The sequence below is a fragment of the Strix uralensis genome, chromosome 4 (genome assembly GCF_047716275.1).
Source record: "Strix uralensis isolate ZFMK-TIS-50842 chromosome 4, bStrUra1, whole genome shotgun sequence".
NCBI lineage: Eukaryota > Metazoa > Chordata > Aves > Strigiformes > Strigidae > Strix > Strix uralensis.
The window spans coordinates 119,644,306-119,663,613 of NC_133975.1; the positions used below are offsets into that span (position 1 = coordinate 119,644,306).

At 44.5% G+C, this 19,308-nt stretch overlaps 2 protein-coding genes across 8 annotated transcripts in view; both read left to right on the forward strand.

Annotated features, from left to right (window-relative positions):
• Positions 1-16,987, forward strand: part of EVL (Enah/Vasp-like) — a 158,975-nt gene extending 141,988 nt beyond the window's left edge. For 4 of the 7 annotated variants that reach the window (XM_074868772.1, XM_074868769.1, XM_074868770.1 and 1 more), the window contains exons 5-14: positions 369-430; positions 4,586-4,815; positions 5,468-5,589; positions 9,021-9,081; positions 10,483-10,549; positions 12,316-12,382; positions 12,487-12,549; positions 14,814-14,880; positions 15,258-15,315; positions 16,380-16,987. In XM_074868772.1, the coding sequence (XP_074724873.1) occupies positions 369-430; positions 4,586-4,815; positions 5,468-5,589; positions 9,021-9,081; positions 10,483-10,549; positions 12,316-12,382; positions 12,487-12,549; positions 14,814-14,880; positions 15,258-15,315; positions 16,380-16,417 (835 nt within the window). In that variant the 3' untranslated portion in view covers positions 16,418-16,987. The remainder of the gene's footprint in view (positions 1-368; positions 431-4,585; positions 4,816-5,467; positions 5,590-9,020; positions 9,082-10,482; positions 10,550-12,315; positions 12,383-12,486; positions 12,550-14,813; positions 14,881-15,257; positions 15,316-16,379) is intronic. The other 3 variants (XM_074868774.1, XM_074868773.1, XM_074868775.1) reach the window with 3 other exon arrangements.
• On the forward strand, positions 806-3,616 carry LOC141942885 (ena/VASP-like protein). The gene is made up of 2 exons (XM_074866990.1): positions 806-897; positions 1,450-3,616. Exons 1-2 carry the CDS (start codon positions 806-808, stop codon positions 2,642-2,644), a joined length of 1,287 nt encoding a protein of 428 aa, XP_074723091.1. The 3' UTR covers positions 2,645-3,616.
• Positions 16,988-19,308: the final 2,321 nt, after the last annotated feature.

Below are 19,308 nucleotides of genomic sequence, written 5' to 3' on the forward strand. Positions count from 1 at the left end.
CCTTGCATACTTATGCACTTCAGCTTAATGACACGCGTGGCTGCCCTGCTCTTCAGGGCCTTGGGCACTGATTGTTCCTCGTGTAGAGCCTGTGAAGGAGTTTTCTTAAGTGGATCAACCAACCCCTGCAGTGTCGGGCAGGTGCAGGGCAATGTCCTGGTTACACTTCCCCAAGGTGTGCAATGGCACTGCTGTGGCCAGGGCAAGGGAAATCAAACCCACCTCCATCTCACAAGATCAGCATTTCTCTGAGGAACTGTCTCACACCACCTGAGACATACAGCTTGAGTGCTTCTCAGTGTATAAAGCTTTTACTCAAAATTATAATGAATACATAATGACTGAGGGTTTTTTCATTGCTGTTTTAGACAAGTGATGGAGCAACAGCAACAGCGCCAGGAATCTTTGGAAAGAAGAACCTCTACCACAGGCACGTATCAAACCAAGCAGATACAGCCTCTCCCTGCTTGTCTCCTCTAGCTGTACGTGACTTTTGCGTGGTGCTGTACAAGAGTTAGACTGCTAAAAGTGGTTATAGTTATGATTAGATTTTAAAGCATTTTCAACTACGGACGTACGTGCATTTGGGCATGGTTGTGTTGTTTCGCAGAGGCTCAGGTCCAGGGGCATGCAGGTGGTGCTAGGCAGGTTTTGCACTTGGCAAAACTTGTACAGCTGAGGGGGATTTTAGGTGTACCAAGGGGACATAGCCATGCTTCTTCCACACCTGTGAGGAGAGCAGGCAGCACAGGCACTGCAAGAGTGACTCCATGTTTCCGGGGGATGTTGGCATGAAAGGGTTGATATGCTGGATGTGCCAGGTCAGGCGCTCCCCATCGCTCTGCAGCACAAAGCAAACTACAGCACAGAGGAAAATATAGCTCTAGATGCTCATCGGTGGGGATTTTGTGGTCATGAAGTGAGGAGTCTTCTGTGAGCTTAATGGAAAAAATATATATATTTAATGAGCTTACGAAAATCTTCTATAGCATATTAAGTTTCACTAAGCTGAGAGAAGAGATGACAAGAATAGCTTATAACTACAAAGTATGGCTTTGCCTCTCTGAAAGAAGGCAGAGCAAGCAAGCCAAGGTGGCCATCTTGTGTTTGGGCTTTTGTTTTGGGGAAGTTTTTTCAGTTAATCTGGCCATATAAGTGAAATGGTTTTTCTTAGCTGTTACAACTTTTTAGTTTTTGACTTGAAACTGGCTCAGACATACACACATACCTTAGTCAGCAACAGAAGTTTCTGTTTTGGTAGAGGTTACTGTGTGCTATTCTGCGTAGGGAACATAGCCAAAATCCTGCCTCGGCATCCGCAAGCAGCGGACGTGGCTCCTGGGGTCTTCTGGCTGTTCCCACCCTGGCTACAAGGTGGCCACCGTTGTGTTCAACATGTCCCTTGCAGCTGCCCCTGGTGCAAGAGTGATGTTCCTGATCCTGACTCAGATTCACACGGGGCTTGGAGGAGCCTCACTGGCATCACAGCGTGCAGCCCATCCCATGCTGCCAGGGTCCTGCTCCGCATGGCCCTGGGGGGAGCACACAGCCCATCCCGTGCTGCCAGGGTCCTGCTCCACATGGCCCTCTTGTTCTGACAAGGGTTGGAAACCCCCAAACCGATGCCTGCACCATCTCCTCTTTGCTTTGTTTGAGTTTCTGTTTGCGTTTACTTCACGGTTCCTTTTTCTCCGTTCCGCTTTGCCTTAGTTTCGTTCCTTGCCGCGTAGCCATCTTACTCTTTTCATTTGTCTTTTCTGTTCTTTTAGTTTCCACCCTTCAGATAAGCGTGTGCTCTCCCCCCTCTCAGCCCCAGTCTCCTCCTCCCACCTGCAGTAACTGCGGTGCTCCTGCCTCTGGTGCTGTGCCCCCATCACCACCTCATGCCAACGCTGTCTCTTCGGCACCCGCTGTCCTTGAGCCCACTAGTCAATCCTCTTTCAGATCCCTGCGGAGAGCCAGAGAGCCCCCGCAGCTCCTGCACAGGCACTCGGCCTCTGAGCTGCTAACGGCCCCAGGTTCCTCCTCTCCAGCCTGTCCAAACTGCAGGACCATAATGCCAGGCATCAGACGAACCTCACTGTCTCCACCACCTCCCCATCCTTCCCACTTTCCCTTAGCCTCTCACCAGCCTTTCAGGCGCTCTTCTCTTTCATGCTCTCCTCAGTCTTCTGCTTCCTCTGCCACAAATGCACCACCTCTGCAGAGGGGTGATGTCCTGCAGTCATGTGGTCCCACCATCCTACCTGTGATTCCTGTCCTGCCTGACAGGGTCAAGGCACCCACAGATAAAGCAGGCCAGGAGACCTCGGCAAACGTACCTCTGAATGGCCATCCTGAAGAACAAATTGCTTTAGGCCCCTCTGGGACCCAGGTGAAAAGCATGGATGGGTCCTCCTTTCCACATCGAGGAGCTGCACCCTCCTCCCCACTGCCCACCATCACCAGCTCCCCCAGCTCCTTTGGCCAGGCTCCCTCCCCATCCTCCCATCCATCATCTCGTCCTCCACAGCAGTGGTATCAGCCCATGTCACACTGTCTTCCATTGCCTCCCCCTTACGCCGCTGTGTCTGAGGTGACTATGCCCAGGAGGACCCCTCCTTACCTGACTTCATCAGCTTTTGCTCACTTGAGTAAGTACTGATTTTGAATGAGCTGTGACCTGTATAAAGCCTTGGCTTTCAGCTATTTAAAAAGCCCTGTTGACACTGCCTGTGACCGCTAGAAAAAGGGCGGAGAGACCCAAGGCTATTCCTGCTCTACATGATTTCTGAAACCAAGGTGGAAAAGTATCAAAATCACTCAGGACTGGTCCAGGGGCCTTCTGGGCTAAAAGCAAGGTAAAAAGCAAGAATTACAAGGCCAAGGCCCTGTAGATGGGTTGTTGCAATGCATATTCTTACTGTATTAGCCCAGAAAGAGATTTTTATAATTCAGCAGAATCAAATTGCATTTGGCAGCAAGCTTTGTACAAAACTTACTTTCAGCTGGTCCAAACGTAGCAGATGGGCTCTTCTGAAGCTGGAGGCCAGGTCTATGGTAGATTTGTTGTCTGTGTAGCAATACTGATAGAGATTGTGATTTTTATTCTTTTTCTTAAATGGTATTTCTGTTAGCAGCAAAAGATGTAACATGGATTTTGTTATAGTTACCCAGAATCCCCTGTGCTCATGTAATTTATTTAATTGTAGAAACTCTGTTCCTGGTATAAACTGCATTTATAGTTGAGGACTTGTCACTGTCACTATTCCAGCAAACCTTTTTCTTTGCAGGCAGATCAAGAGCTTGGGTCTGCCACTTTGCATATGGTCTTGATTTCTAGTGCTTGTCTAAAGCCTGCAGAGTCAGAACAGTTAAGAGTAATGCCTATTTGCAATTCAGATCATACGTTTTGTGACTTGGATCCATTCCTGTTTATAACCACATATAATGCTTAAATTATGTGCCTAGAAAAGGAAGAAAACTGAGACATTTCCTTTCACTTTCTGCTAAAAATATTATTGCAACCACTGGAGGCTCAGTCCTTCAGCTGATATAAGTCCTTGAAAACCACTTAGTTCAATAAAATTATTTTAAACTCACATCAGTCCATTATTTTGACTCCGTTCAATTTTTGCCTCAGGCTGGCCTCTAATTAGGTGGGTGTAGTTTTGCAATTACAATTAACTGTACCCACAATGAATTACTAGCTATTATGTTTGTGAACCAAAGAGGGCTTGAAACATTTGAAGTATTTCTAATAGCAGCTATGGTTCATTTCAAGAATGGAATTGGGAGTGTGAAATAATGGCAAAGTAACCACAGAAATAAGGCAGTATTGTAAGAAAACCTAGATAAGAAAACCAGGCTGCTAACATTAAATACAGTTTCCAAATGTTCCTCAGTCAAAACCCGCCTGTCTCTCAAAATAACACTTACTGAACAGCTGAACCTGTGATTATGTATTAGGAGCAGCCTGTTCTGAGAGAGCGTAACATGGGGAAATACCCTTGCAGAAGTGTATGTGTTCAACTGACCCATTACAGACAGGCAAAACACTGCAATGGAGTTACCTACCATCAGCCTCTCCAACAGGCTGCTGCTCTGAGGAGCTTTGCTGTACCTCAGGGTGCTTGGAGCTAGAGTCTCCCCCCATTCTTTTGCAAGACCAGCTGAGGCCACACACCTTCTGTTCAACAGAAAGGAGTATCTGTCATTGTAGCCCATGATTCTGGTGAAAAGCTGATGTTAAGTGAAGTCCATGGAGTTGGCTGATGCAGTTTATCTCCATGTAGAAAGCTCTGAGAGAAGCAGAAGTTGCCACTTATGAATTGGGAAGTGTTTTTATTTCGGCACAGAATAAAAGAGAGAAGAAGAGGAGGGAGAAGGCTAGTTTATCAGTGCCAGGGTCTCGCAGGAGGACAAAACTGTAGCCAGTTGACCATTGATGCAACCACCGTTTCCTCTTCTTCTGCATGCTTGGTGCTTCCTTGCATTGATCACTCGTCATGCAGTTGGGTCATGGCCTTGGGAGCAGGAACGTGACCTTGTGCATGGGCTGGAAGAGATCATGCTTCACGTCTAATTTGTATTCTCTGCATTTCAGGCCCAGCACTTCCACCTGGTCATCCCAGTGGCACTGCTGTGATCCCTGCTTCGTCCGGGGGGCCCCCACCTCCGCCACCCCCCCCAGTCCCTCCACCACCCATGGGAGCTGCACCCCCCCCGCCGCCTCCACTGCCAGCAGGTGCTGGCCAAGGGGCTGGCACTGAAGATGGGTCAGTGTCAGGGCTTGCAGCGGCTCTGGCTGGTGCCAAACTAAGGAGAGTTCAACGGGTAAGGAGGTGGCACTGGGACTCCCCGAAGGGCTCTTCTCCGCTGTGGGGAAGCCTGGCACAGCTTGGTGTAATGGTCTGCAAATCCAGCGTGAAACATGGTGAAACACGCTTCAGCTGACCATTGGGTGAACTTTTAAATGTGAGTTTGTAATGCAAGTAAAGCTGAGCAGGAAATGTTTGGCAGAATTTCTGCTGTTCAGAAAATGTTAATTAGCAAATGGCTGCAAGTTCTCATGTTGCCAGGATTTCATTACTTTGTACAGAGTCCACCATTGTACTATCTGTTAGTGTTTTCAGTCATTCTAAGTGGTTAAAACTGCACCATGCTTGCAAAAACCAGTGTAGGCTATTGAGGCCTCACGTCAATAGGTGTCCACTTAGGTAAGGGTTGCATAACCATGCGGAAACATAATCATGAACAAACAACACTGTAGCATTTTTCATCATTTGCCCATACATTTGCCTCACCCAGACTGTTCCTGGTTTTAGTACGGTCCATATGGGTCTTCTTCCCAGGGCAGAACACATTCTATCATTGTTTTTGGACTGTGATTGTGATCGCTGTTCTTAATAATTAGGAAAACTAATCATTAAGGGTGTGGTTGTAAATGAAACTTTTCATTAACTCCAGTGCTGATTTCTGTCTTAAGCCAGAAGACGGTTCAGGAGGATCCAGCCCCAGTGGGGTCTCTAAGAGCGATGCCAATCGAACAAGTAGCGGAGGAGGCGGAGGAGGACTAATGGAAGAAATGAATAAATTACTGGCAAAAAGGTTTGTACTTAGACTTCAAGTAAGCACTAGCATGAGCTCTGCAGCAAACTGTGGAACAAGGTGCTGTCATTTTTGATTAGCAATGGGTCACTTTGATGATGCTTTGCAATTTGACAGGTCCTGCATAGGTGTTAGTTGCCAGCATTGCCTGGCCTTTAGTATGAAAGTGTAGCTGGTGCAGCAATGATACCTGGCAGAGTTTAGCTGCTGTAGCAAATCCTGCAGCATGGTAACCTTCAAAGATGGTGATAAATATATCCTCTGGGATTTTGCCATTTTACGAGATCTATTTCAAAGTCACTGTTTTCAGAAAGAGTAAACTATTAAAGGAGCTTAGACAAATCATTCTTTATGCAGCACATTCAGGATGTTGGGCCCAAAAATATGAACAGAAGTGCAATAAAAGGACAACATCTTGGCAGGTAAATTATTATCGATTCTCAGTGTGTTTCAGGCAGTCTAGCCAAGTTATTCTCCACTAAAGCGAGTTGTGATGTATCAAGCTAACAGCTGTTAAAAGGCACTCAATTATTCCAATTATTTTTGCTTTCTTTTTTCCCCGATTCCATCAGTAATGTTCTGTCAGACTGTAACTCCCAAGTTCCTATTGTTAAATGTTTTGGTTTTCGTTCTAAAGATTTTTTAGCTTATGAATACTGAAAGAAAAGGATGAGTAGAATAATGAAGAGTAGTTACAGTTGTATAGTGTGCAGAGATGGAGTTTTTAAGTAATGTTATCTAGGATAAAAACAGTTCCCAGTTCAGAGGGTCTGTTCCAACTTTCCTCCATGTCCTGGTTGTTTCAGAAGGAATTCTGAACACGGACTGTGGATGCAATCCTTTCAAAAACATTAAATAAATACGCACAATAAAAATGTATCAGCAGTGTAAAATACCAAATAGATACTTTTCTCTCTTTTCAGAACTAAAATAGTTTAATAGTTACTTACTGGTTCACCTTCTGATCTGTTTTGTGTTGCTACATATCAAGACTGACCCTGCTGAACTGGAAGGTGTCTGTAAGCAAAGTAAGGCTTGGTGACTAGATGTTGGGCTAACTAGCTCTGTTCAAGCAAGCAAGCTAAATGGACATCTCATATGCTTGGATATAGAAATCCTAAAGATTTCTGTGGTTCTAGTCTAAAATGCACTCCAGTACGACTTTTGGCAGTGGTGTCTTCAGGTATTCAGGGTCAAATCCCCTCGCTATCTTAACAAAAGCACCTGTAGTGCCATGAGCACTGTGCTGCCTCTACTCTGAAAATAACTGAGCTGCAAATCCTTTCCCAGGGAGTTGATAGCAACAGAATTGTCTCCTAAATTTTGCTTCACAAAGCCATGTAAGTCATTGGAAATACACAAGCATCAGTCAAGGGTGCAATCTGGGCACGTGCTGTTAAACTGATACTGAGAGGACTTCTTTTGGCTGCATGTGATGACATAGAGAAAGGACCTGGCACTATGTTTCAGGTTGCACTTACCGAATTATCAGCCAGGAGGTAAAAAAGATGTTTTTTAAACTGAGCATGTTCAATACAGGAATTACTGAGTGATGAGCATGGGATCTCAGGAGCCCTTTTCTGAGCAGAAAACCCCATGCTCAGAAACAGGGAATGTGTCCAATGCCCAGTGCTGGGTAAGTAACAGAGGAAAATGATTCTGAGAGCTGAGGTGGTATAGAATACGGTGCTCTAGATTTAGTGGCCCCTGTGAGAGCAGCCCTTTGCTTCAGGATTGAAGTGCAAGCAGAATAATGAACCATCTCACAAACGGCTATCACTTCCAGCCCAGTTAGGTTTGCTGGAGGACATCAATCTACCACTGGTCTCTCACCCTGATAAATATTTTCCTTGCTCACGTTTGTAATCATTATAACCTCTTTTCGTCAGAAGAATCAAGTAAATATTGGAGAAAGACTATAAAAATTATTAGTGATCTAATAAAATTAGTAATGCAGTTAAATATCTGGAAATAATTTCCACAGAGCAGTGTCCTGCAAACACATGCATATTTTACTCCTCTGTTTTTTTGTCAAATTTACATCAAATCCTCCAATCTGTGTATCAAGTGAGGGTTTCCTTTTGCCAGTGATATGAAAAAAAAAATCCTTTCACAAACTTGTGGCAGTGTTTCGAAACTCAGAAGTGTTTCTGAGCGCCACTTGGGCCTACTGTTTTCTTCTGTGTGATGAATTTTGTCCACTTCAGAAGCAAGACTAAATAAAAAAAACCTGTCATATTGTTGTTTTAAAAAACATCTGCTAAGGGTAGTGTTCACAGGTGGGTAAGGATAAAGATCATCACAACCAAAATCTATGTGGAGACTAGAGCTGCAGTTCCCCTAAATGTCTAAAATGGGAAATTGCATGTCTAGAGAATCAGTACCTGACGCACTTGAGTACTGTTTAGACCCTAAATAGGCCTTGAAAATCAAGAATTTGGTTTTCTTTTCTTCAGCCCCTGTGGCTAACACCCAAGAAGTTTTACCATGCGTTCTTCAAAGATAAACAACCAACATCTTTGTTTACTCTTATGTCCAATTGCTCCAGTGGATGGATTGCAGCTCTTTGCCACTTGCTTCTCGGAGAGTTTTGTCTCTCCTTGGGAAGCAGGACAGAGTGAGGGTCTCAGGTCTGTGCTCAGCTTCTGTAGGCACCACCAACAGTGCCAGTGCTGGGACTACAGGGCTCAGGAGCTCTGCTGCCTTTGAATTGGATTTGAGACAGCAGTAATCTCCCGTCACTCATCAAAGGCACTTGAAAACCCAGGCTGGTGCACTCGATTCCTGACTCCTGGTCTCCAGCCAGAGCTTTCCTGGGGTCTTGGCTGAGTAGAAATGGTGCCCATCTTTCCCAGGGTTGAAGGGCTTTTCTGACTGTCTTCCCATCATATGGGAGCACTGCCACAGTCCTTTCTCTGGGTGGAACAGAGATGGGGGGATATAGGACAGGTGGCAAAATGATATTAGAGCTGGCTGTGAAGTGTCACCACTACAATACCCACCTGAGCCACTTGGGGAGGTTGGGTTGGTCCTCAGAAACCCCTTGGGGGTATTTGGGTTGTTTCTCTTATGTGGGACAGAGGAGCCAGCACTTCCTGAGCCCTAGAGAGAAGCCATCCGCTTCTCACCCAGTTACATACCCAGCTGTGCTTCCTTCCTCTGCTTCGACATATTTCCTTGTGCTCTGCACCCTGCATTCCTCTGTTAAACACCACCTTATAGTATTGCCCCTCTCCCTGAGTCATATTGCTGAGGTCTGGATTCCTCACCTCCACCCCAATCCTATGCAACCGAACACATCCATTTGTTGCATTTGCTAGGATGAACTAAGTAAATAATAAGTCCCACCAGAGCCTGAATCAGCCTTCCCACATGGAGGATGTGTTTTTAGAGGGTTGACTGTGTGTTCTATCTCGTGTTCCTTTGAAAAGGAGGAAAGCAGCGTCGCAGTCAGACAAGCCAGCTGACAAAAAGGAAGAGGAAAGCCAAAATGTAAGTGAAAGACTCCTCACTGTTGTGCTCTTGCAAATATGTTGATGTGCTGCCTTGCAAGCCAAAGTCCTGTGCTCATTCACTGTGTGTGGCAGGCAATGACAAGCACTGCTGATCCAGGAATAGATTTGCGCATTCAGTCAAAAGCTAAATGTAACTGCTTCCACCTTTCTGGGGAACAGCACCCTATAGAGAAGAATTGCCGCCTTATTCATAGGTGAGGTATTGTCCAAACCATGTTCATAGGCACTTTCTCATGGTCTGATCCAAGTGTTGTAGGGTACAGTAGATTCTTGCCCCTTAAGAAGATGCATTGAACATTTTGGCAAGTCAACTTGAGATCAAGTTCATGTTTCTTATTTTAAATTTGCAGCTTCAGCGAAGCTGAAGTGTATCATCAACCATGTGGTATAACTTTGGCTTGCCAGCCTCCATGCAAAGCAAGAATCAGCTCACTGCAGACCCCAGAGTGCACATAAAACATGTCTCTGGGGTGGTGAAGGAGAAGCAGTGTATTAACCATTAGACCATTCAAAAGTTAAAATATGTGTTCATGATACCTACAGTGAAATGAGATGGAATTTGGACAACTTTGGGGAACTTTGATTCATTTTTGTTTTAACTGTTCTGTCTGTATGTTGTCCACAAAGAGAGAAGCATGAGAGAAACAGATGTTCCAGAGAACATCTGTTTAATGTGTGTCTTGAGTACACTTTGGTGGTGGTGGTGGGGGTATCTTCTGTCAAACTGGGTGCAATTCCATTTTACAATGCACAGTTAATGCTGTGCCTGTGTTTTGAGTGCTGCTAAATAATATTGTCATGTCCAATATATGGGTGAATGTTTTACGATCTCTCATACATAAATCCCAGAAAAAAGAGTCCAGATCTGTGGCGTAGTGTTTAATCTTCTACTTAGGAGAAGTATTGATTGATTTAATTACATTCTGTTAGTACCTGGACCACTCTTACTGATACCAGTGGCTGTCCTGGGATAAAAAGCTGAGATCTGACCTACTGTTCCTTCAGATGGCTCAGTATCCATATCACAGAGAGTTTCTAAATTTGGGAAACGTATGGTTTGTATTTAGACAACAGCAGCCAGAACTTCAGAGTGGTAATTCAGCCTGGTTTCGTATACAGGGATGGGAGTGATTGAGTGGAATCGTGAAAAGGTGACCATATTAGCAAAAAATAAAAAGGGTGTATTTTACCATGCTAAAGGGGGTGAAAGGTTAAAGTTTAAATGTACTTTAGCCCATACCTTGGCAGCAGTGCCTGTTGGACATGCTTGAAGGAAACTTGCTTTTGTACCACCTGTGCTGCAGCTGGTCTCCAGGGTAGAAGGGGACTCTGCACTTTGTCCCCAGAATTCAGTAATGTCCTGTTTTTCTCTTTGTAGGATGATGCTAGCACCTCTCCTTCACCCAGTACACGAGGTCCCGCCCAGCAGCAGCAAAATTCGTCAGGTATTAAATCGCACTACTAGAGTTTTAGTTGTCTTACAGTCTTCTCCACCACCTCTAGACTCAGTTCATCCTACTTCTGAGTGCAGCAGCAGTAACTTAACAGAAAAATTCACAAATACCTATTGTTTAAAAAATTGTACTCGGCAAGAAATTGTGATTTTATATGCTTCACAGCCAAGAAAATTACCATACAGCCAGTTAACGGTCTCTAGTCGTGTAGCTCAGGATCTGTATCTTCAACATTGTGTACCTAAATCTTCTAAGAGAGAAAGGCTGTATTATTTTACTTTTGGTAGTGTAGCTGTCCTGGTTTATACAGTTGGGGTTTGGGTTTCAAACTGTTATCCTTCCTTAACCTAGTAGCTTGTTGCAGTAAGCCTGATCTTGAGAGTTACTAGGTGAAATTAAGGAGCTCCCAAAATAGTTTTTCCTATGATGAGTTGAAATAACTGTATCTGAGTAGATAAGCTGCAAGCCAGTCAGATTTATCTTTGCATCAGCCTTGGCTTTCATACATGCTAAAAGAAATCTCTCTCAAGGGAGTGAGTATTTAACCATTCCAGCTTCCTTTTGGAACAAAGCCATGATTTGCATGCTTTGCAAGGGAAGGGGAAGAAGCCAGGAGAAAGGTGCATGTAAATGAGGAACGAGATCTAGAGATTTCCTGGGAGTGCCCATAATTCTTTTAAAGAGCTTTTTACGACCTCACAGAGGAGCAAACCCTTGTGTATGAAGTTGTGTGTTATTCAAGTCTCTGAAACAGTTTATTTTTGACTATTTGCACAGGAGGAGACTGGGACGATAGTAAGCATTTTCAGTAAGAAGGGTTATGTGGTGCAGCTTTTGGGAATGTTCTGCGAGTTAGAAATATAGACAATATTAAATAAATTCTATGTGGAGATTTGCATAGTAAGGGTCTCACTGCCTTTTTTTAGATACACCCAAATTTTCTGCCCACTATGCAGACAAAAAAACTAAGACTTTCTAACTTAAAATATAAATAAGTATTGTACTGAATAAAATAAGTCTTGCAGCAATTAGCCTGTATTTCTTAATATCACAGAATCACAGAATCGTCTAGGTTGGAAAAGACCTTGAAGATTATCCAGAGCAACCATTAACCCAACATTAACAGTTCCCAAATACACCATATCCCTAAGTGCTATGTCGACCCTACTCTTAAACACCTCCAGGGATGGGGACTCCACCACCTCCCTGGGCAGCCCATTCCAACACCTAACAACCCGTTCTGTAAAGAAATGCTTCCTAATATCCAGTCTAAACCTTCCCTGGTGCAGCTTGAGGCCATTCCCTCTTGTTCTATCACTTATTCCTTGGTTAAGAGACTCATCCCCAGCTCTCTGCAACCTCCTTTCAGGTAGCTGTAGAGGGCGATGAGGTCTCCCCTCAGCCTCCTCTTCTCCAGACTAAACAACCCCAGTTCCCTCAGCCGCTCCTCATTCGACATGTGCTCCAGACCCTTCACCATAGAAGTGATTTATGTTTTTCCTCCTACTGTCCCAGTTCCATGAGTTTTTAGTATCGTTTAACTATCCAATACCTAATTAAAGGGATCACTAAGCAGATTCTTGCCAGTGCTTCCTCTGTAATGTAGGCAATTGCACTCATTCAGCAATCCTGCTTTCCTGGATCTAAGTCATTCATCCTCACTGAATGAAAGCAGTTGTATAAGACAACCAACTTCAGGATCTTTTTACCATTAGAGGAAAAATAATAAACAATAACTTTTCATTTTTGTTTTCCAGACTCTGGGAAGAAGCCATGGGAAAGGAGCAATTCTGTTGAAAAGCCTGTATCTTCATTACTTTCTAGGTGAGCTGCACGGGGTGTCCCTGCAGCTGGCTAGCAGTCAGGATGGTCATGCTGTCCCCGTGGCATGTGCACAACTCATGTCTCGTTTCATTCCATTGCTGTAGAAATCCATCAGTGGTGAAGAGCTGTGAAGCTAAGAGCCCCACACAATCCCACGTGTCTTCTAGGTACTGGCTAACAGCCCGGCTTCTTAACTGTCTTGGCTTGTCCTTTGGCTAATCCCATCATTCAGCACTAATGTTCATCTTCTGTCATGTCTTTTACTTATTCTCTTACAATCTGCTTTGTCTGTCACTGCACAAAGTGTGAAGGTAGAGTGTGTCATGTCAAAGGCTTGTTCCATGGAAACAGCCCCCTGCTCAGGTGGTCACAAGCATCACAGACTTTAATCACACTTAAGCAAGTGCTTAAAGCATCCGTGCTCATGAATCAGAAGCATGGGTTTGGCAGTGCACTGTGCCATGTGGAAGGCAGGTTTTGGAGCATCTTTTTACAGCAGATTCAGGATGACCCTGCCAATAGGAGAAGTTTTCATTGCCCAACCTTTGCAGAAATTCAAAACCAAAGGCAGAAATGATCTGAAGAGCCTACAGCTGGCAGAAGGGAAGTTATTCCTCCATCCACGCAACTGCAGTGAGTGCATGAGAAAGGAGAGCAAAGCTTGGTGCAGTAAGTTAACAACACAAGCTGTAAAAAGGTCCAGCCACAGACAGGCATGCAGAAATATGGGGTACAGAAGCTGGCAGGTGTCAAAAGCCAAGAAGCCTAAAGTAGGACTCCAGAAGTCCTGTCAGTCAGAATAGCCAAGCTGCAGTATCACCACCCATGTTCTTACCCACAGAGATTGAGATAAAGTTTGATGTTGGACAGATAGACTTCCTTCCAGTGCTGGTCAAGGACCACCAGTGTTACTGCAGTACCGGACACTGAGATGGATGGATAAGCTGAATAAGGAGGTAGAACACAGGCGTAGGTATGTTTAGCATTTACTGCAAAGAGAAATCCCTTATTTTACACTGTTACATATACAACAGTGCTGATAGTCTGCAGAGAGAAAGTTGCCAATGGCAACTATCTGCACATACTTGCTGCTGTCTTAAAGATGCTGGAATATGCCCTGCCCAAACATTCAAAGGGATGCAGCAGTGTCACTAGAGAAAATATAGTCTCTCCAGCTCTCCTAAAACCAATGGAACACGTTGGTTCTAGGAAATATGTGAGAGTTTCAAACATATAGAAAGACCATTCCTTCTTCTTGCAAATGGGAGTGAAACATGGGCTATTTAAAGCAGCTATCAAGTTTTCACCAGCTATCTTCTATAATGCCATTCCATCCTGGTAGGAGGAGAAGTTCAGTGGGAGAAAAATCCTTTCCTAGTTTAACAGCTGGAATACTGCTCAGTCTTTGCTCGAATGACTTTTGGGGGGGCAGCAGGGCAGGTTTCAAAAGCTCTCAGCAGTGACCTGTTTCCATTCCTGTTCAGTTTGATGGCATTTGTATCTGTGAAATGGTAGGAGACATGTTAAGATCTTCCCAAGAAAGGGTTGCAAGCCCAAGCATACCCTCAGGAGTGGCAGAATCTCCTCCAGCCCCCAGTTTGGGCCCAAAGATGATGGCAAAGTTATTTGAAGCCTTTTCTACATATGATACAGCATGGTGAACTTTGGAAATGTTTTAGATTTACTGATTAAAAGAGAACGTCAAGCAGCTTCTGCTTCCTTAATTTATTTTATCAGCCATCATCAGAATTCAGCCCACTGACTAACAGCATCCTGGAAGACTGATAACACTCAAGTGTACTAGTCATTAAGGCCAGATTGGTTTTGTTTCTGGGTCAAGAAGAAGTGCCTGTGCCTCATAGTGCTATCAACAAGCTCCACTTGACTCAGTCAGGCCTTCCAAGGAGAGGGTTAACAGGATACTATTTTCCCTACAATATTTTTCTAACCTGTATTCTACTATTACTTTAGCACCCGATTAAAGTCTAGGTGGCCAAGACAGGGTTGCTGTACAGAAAACAGACTGTGAGAGAAAACCAGATACCTAGCTTGCAAATTGCAAATGCTGTCATAAAATACAGTGTTAAACAGGCTTTATCCCCTGAAGACATCTCAGCATTTTCTAGTCTGAAAACACTGAGAGTCAACACCAAAAAAAAAAAAGTTTCAGCACAGTCTTTGCGCTCCCTCCAATATATCTGCAATAGGTGAAAGCAGCATCTTTGAAGGTCAGGCTGTGTGAATGGGGGCAGTGCTGCTCTCCAGCTGCCGAACGCTCCTGAGTAGCACAAGAGGGAGCCTCCAGTCCAGCACTCCAGCGTGGGTGCTCCTGCGCTGGGGTGGATTTCATCCACACCATCAGGTGGGTGTAGCTTCGCATGCATTGCAAGGAACTGACTGGCTTTTTTATGCTCTTCTTCCATTTCTCAAGGATGAAGCCAGTGAGCAGCAGCAATGATGTGGCTATGGATGCCTTAGATTTTGATCGAATGAAACAGGTGAGTGAAAAGGTCTTTCGCACTTAAGAGATCTGATGAGCTACCCATTTTCCCCCATGCATGCGCTGTACAAGCAAAACAGCTGTTCAGTCTTCTGATTTCCTCTACAACTAGGTGCTTAGAGAAGGGCTAGCTGGTGAGCAGCAAGAGAGCACAATCTCACTGCTATTTGATCAAGATGTCTGTACAAAAATGTGCAAATAAATATGCTAGCATCTTCTGCATCCTTGGCCTGGGAGTGCAGACATAGCTGTTAGCAGTGCTAGGCTCTGATCGTCAGTGGAGGCGGGGGACAAGCACAACCGTGTTAAACTTGCATTTTCTTCCACTGGTTAGAAGGAAATTCTGAGCAGCTGACTTGTGTTTTGTCTCATCAGGAAATATTGGAGGAAGTTGTAAGAGAGTTACACAAAGTGAAAGAGGAGATAATTGATGGTAAGAAAGAGAAAAATTATTATTTTTCTCATCTTTATGACTAATTTCCCATAGATAAGATGATAGGAACTGCAGAGAGTTCCCTGGTGTTTTCAGACTTCTCTGAGCAGCTCTGATTTATATACACATTTGAAGAACAAGCATCTACCTTATCTGAGCTCTGATCGTGACATTGTGTTTACATCTTTTATTTTTATGCTGTTGACAAGCATTTTCACCCCCAACCTGTGAGAAGTTCACTGGCCAGTGTTTCTCACAGGTGGGAGGGTGAGAAAGGGCCTGCCTGTTGCCCATGGCACGTCAATTTATCACAGTCAGGGAGTGTGAAATTGCTTGTAACTAGCCAGCCACACAGGTCGGGGATGAGAAGGGGACAAAGGTACCAAACTGAAAATCCTTCCCGAGCATCTTCTGTAGGCTTCCTTCCTGTGCTCGAAGAGCTATTTCAGACCTTCACTCAATTACAGCTTTCCAAATAGCCACGTATTTTTATAACTCATTGAAAAGTAAAACAGCTGTACTAAATGTATCAGTACTTTTTTAATAGATTGCTCTGCAATATATGACTAAATGTATTTTTCAGGGCCATTATTGAAATGCACAGCAAAATACCTATTTGAAGCCCACGTTAGGGTGTATGAAGATGCATGTCCACACCCTGCATTCCCCATCTTAGATTCACACAGAAGGGGAAAAAGAGGAGATTTTAAAACAGCTAAAATTCATTCCCTGTGCCCTTGCCCCAGACCTGTGTGCTCACAAAACCTTGGGGCAGTTTGCAGTTCAGGAGACCCTCGCCTGTACGCTACCGTCCCAGCAGCTTGGCCCTCAGAGCCTCCCTAGTTCATTCCAGTGCAAAGAAAGACATTCACATAAACCACAGATGCAACTTCTTAAACCAGTACTGCAGTTTGCAAGCAAACAGCTGACTGCTTACCCTTACTCATCCTTTTACCCTCCACTCATCCTTTTACCAGCGTGTACTTTCTGCAACCTCTATACTTAGCATTTTCCATCACACTGGGTATAACGTTATGCATTAACTTTCTGGTTTGGTTTTCTAGCCATACGGCAGGAGTTGAGTAGAATCAGTACAACATAATGATTGCAAAGCATTTGGACGGTACTAAGAATGCTAGGAAGATTGGATCATTTCTAAGTGTACCAAGGTCATGCAAGATGGTGAGAGAGGACACCGGCACTGTCTTTGTTCTTATACCCTTTTTATTAGCAGACTCAGCACACTTTGAAGCTTGCTGCTGCCTTGGATTCGCTTCATTTTAAAAGTCTTAATCTAAAGAATATTAAATTTTAAATTTCTGGATTTTTTAGATTTCATCTGACACTGCACATTGGATTTGTCAGCCTTTTTTGTATTTTGTATTTGCTTATTTAAATGTATTACCTTTCTTTTTAGTAGTAGATAAGAACACACGTGAACCATTTGCTTTTGATAGATGACTTCAAAGTAATTTTACTAGTAGTCTGCAATGTAAATGAAGATCCTTTGCCAACAGAAATGTATTGTGGCATCACCAGAAGAAACAGAGACATGTTAGTTGTCAGCCAACAAGTTCTTTGTCTCAGAGTTATCACAATATGAAAAAATGGTACGTCAGTGCATCACAGTATCTGTGTTCATATTGGTAATAAACTGTTTATTGTCCACATGGTTCTGCCTTTCTTTGTTTCATTCATCCCTTGAGCTCCTGCACTTTTATGTCACTTGGGTTGACTACGAGAGGAAGGTGACTGAGAGCCACCGTGGGGTGGCAGCTCTGCCTGGCCAGCGCTGCAGAGCATGAGGAGAGAGCCTGAGCCTCTTGGGGCAGGTGCAGTGGCAACAGCCCTGCCTTCTTTTACAGGGAGACGTGGCTCTCACCCGCCCAGCTCTCCTCGCATCGCCAGCTGAGCACCACCTCCTGCAGTCAGTGTTGCAACCTCAGCAACTTTTTGCCAAAGTCAGTGAAGGACAGTGGCTTACGGCTCCTCTCAGGCCATAACTAACTGTCCCACTGCATCTCCTGCCATCACTGAAAAAAAGCCAGGTCCCATCACCTGCACTTGTAAGGGCTTTCAGGAAATAAAAAGGAGGTATTTATGCAGAACAAGGCTACCGAAGGCATTAGGAGGATGCAAGCTGAAATCACTGGCACAGCACTGCTGAACTAGAGCCTTAAGGGGAGTCATTTGTTAGTAGCTCACATTTCATTTGTTAAAGCTGTGCAGGTCTTGAGCTTCATTTCATGAAAAGTGAAGTCAAAGATAGGAGTTCAGGACACCGAACACTTCACAGCGCGCACCCAGTCATATCTTTCAGGTCATACAATTTTTTTTCTTTAGAGCCATTGTTTCCACCACTGCAATCTTGGGAATTTCTGCGTGACTTAGTTTGGCGCAAGCTTTACATGGCAGCAGTCTTGATACCATCTTCTTGATAACTTTGTGCAAAAGGCAAGAGATTGGAGTTCAGCTATTAAAATCTGTCAATTATTTTCCAAGCCCCCTGCTTTGCTTCAGGCCTTCCTGAAGATTTTGTTTCAAAAGCCAGGCCCCAGGAATGGTTTTAAGAGCAGCGCCTGGTGCCGCAGCCCAGGGGAGTCTGTGGCTGTCCCCTTGCTTGCATCTCCCAGGGGCTGCCTGCCAGAAACAGGAGACCCAGCAGAAGAGGCGGGCTGGGGTGTGCTTTGCAGTTAGTTGTGAAGCGTTACCTGCTTTGGCTTGGAGAGCATGGGGTTGTCCTTCAGCACTCTTCAAAGCAACCCAATCTGCCTTTTAGAAAAGTCTTTTTTACAGTGTGTGATACTGTAGATTAAATACAGGAGAAATGGGAGAAAGTGAGCTGACTGAGCCTGATGTCTGTTAGCTGTTTAATGCCAGCAAGAGACAGGTTAAACAGTGGGGATAAGATTTCCACATGGGAACTAAAACAGGAAGACATTGATGTGCACCATAATACAACAACCCCAGGACCAGGAGAAGGAGCCTTTCCGGTAGGAAGACAAGCATCAGTAACAGCAAAGATTATAATGCTCTGTTGCATAAATGTCATACAGTAGTAGCTCATGCATTTCTTAATTATAAACCCATTTAATGGCATACCTGACAATGGCAAGTAATTTTCAAAACTGCTGCCTCTCAGATGATCACAACCATTCTGTGAAATTCTCCCATAATCTTAATTAAGCTTCAGGAAGTTTGGGCCTGGCACGGTTCACATTTTCCCTTGGAATGTGGCATTATGCCTAAGGTCAGTAATAATCACATTGTAATTCAGGCAGAGTGTACAGCCTGGCTACGGTGTGCCCCTCTGTTAACATCAGCCACCTGCTGTAAATGAGCTTTTCTTACTTTCTTCTTCTACCTTTGCAGGCCTTGTATAATTAAGACATAATAAGCTGAAGTTTACTTAATAGCTATGGGAGCAAGGTGCACGGGGGTGGAAGGGGAAGCTTGGCTGATGGGGGCAGGGGAGCAGTCCTGGCACCACCAGTGCTTTGCTGGTTCCCAGCTTTCAGCTCCAGCGACAGGGATGCGCTGGGAGGCTTATTTGCAGTAGTGACACTGCTGGAGGATTTTCCCCCTCCCAGACACTAATTCAGTTTGCCTGTTGCCCCTGTAGAGAAGCGTGTCCCTTCAGGCTGGGCTTGCTGAGCTGCTGCAACAGGGCAGGCCACAGACATTTTACATGGCAGAAAGCAAAGGGGGCATTAACCTCCACTCTGACCTATCATATGGCTATTTGTTCCTCCTATCTCCTCTTGCCAGAGCATTAGTGTGGCCAAACAATGAAGGAGATCTGGATTAATTTTTAAGCAAAGAGAATAAAATTATATATAGCCCTAATGTACTTTTAACCCAGACCCATATGCCCTGTGGTTACAAAATAACCCCTTCTGCCAACATTACTGGTGGTGGCAAGGACAAGTGCCAATGGAGAGGACAGGATCACAGCCTTTTCCAGCAGCACCCACACACATTGAAACTCAGCTT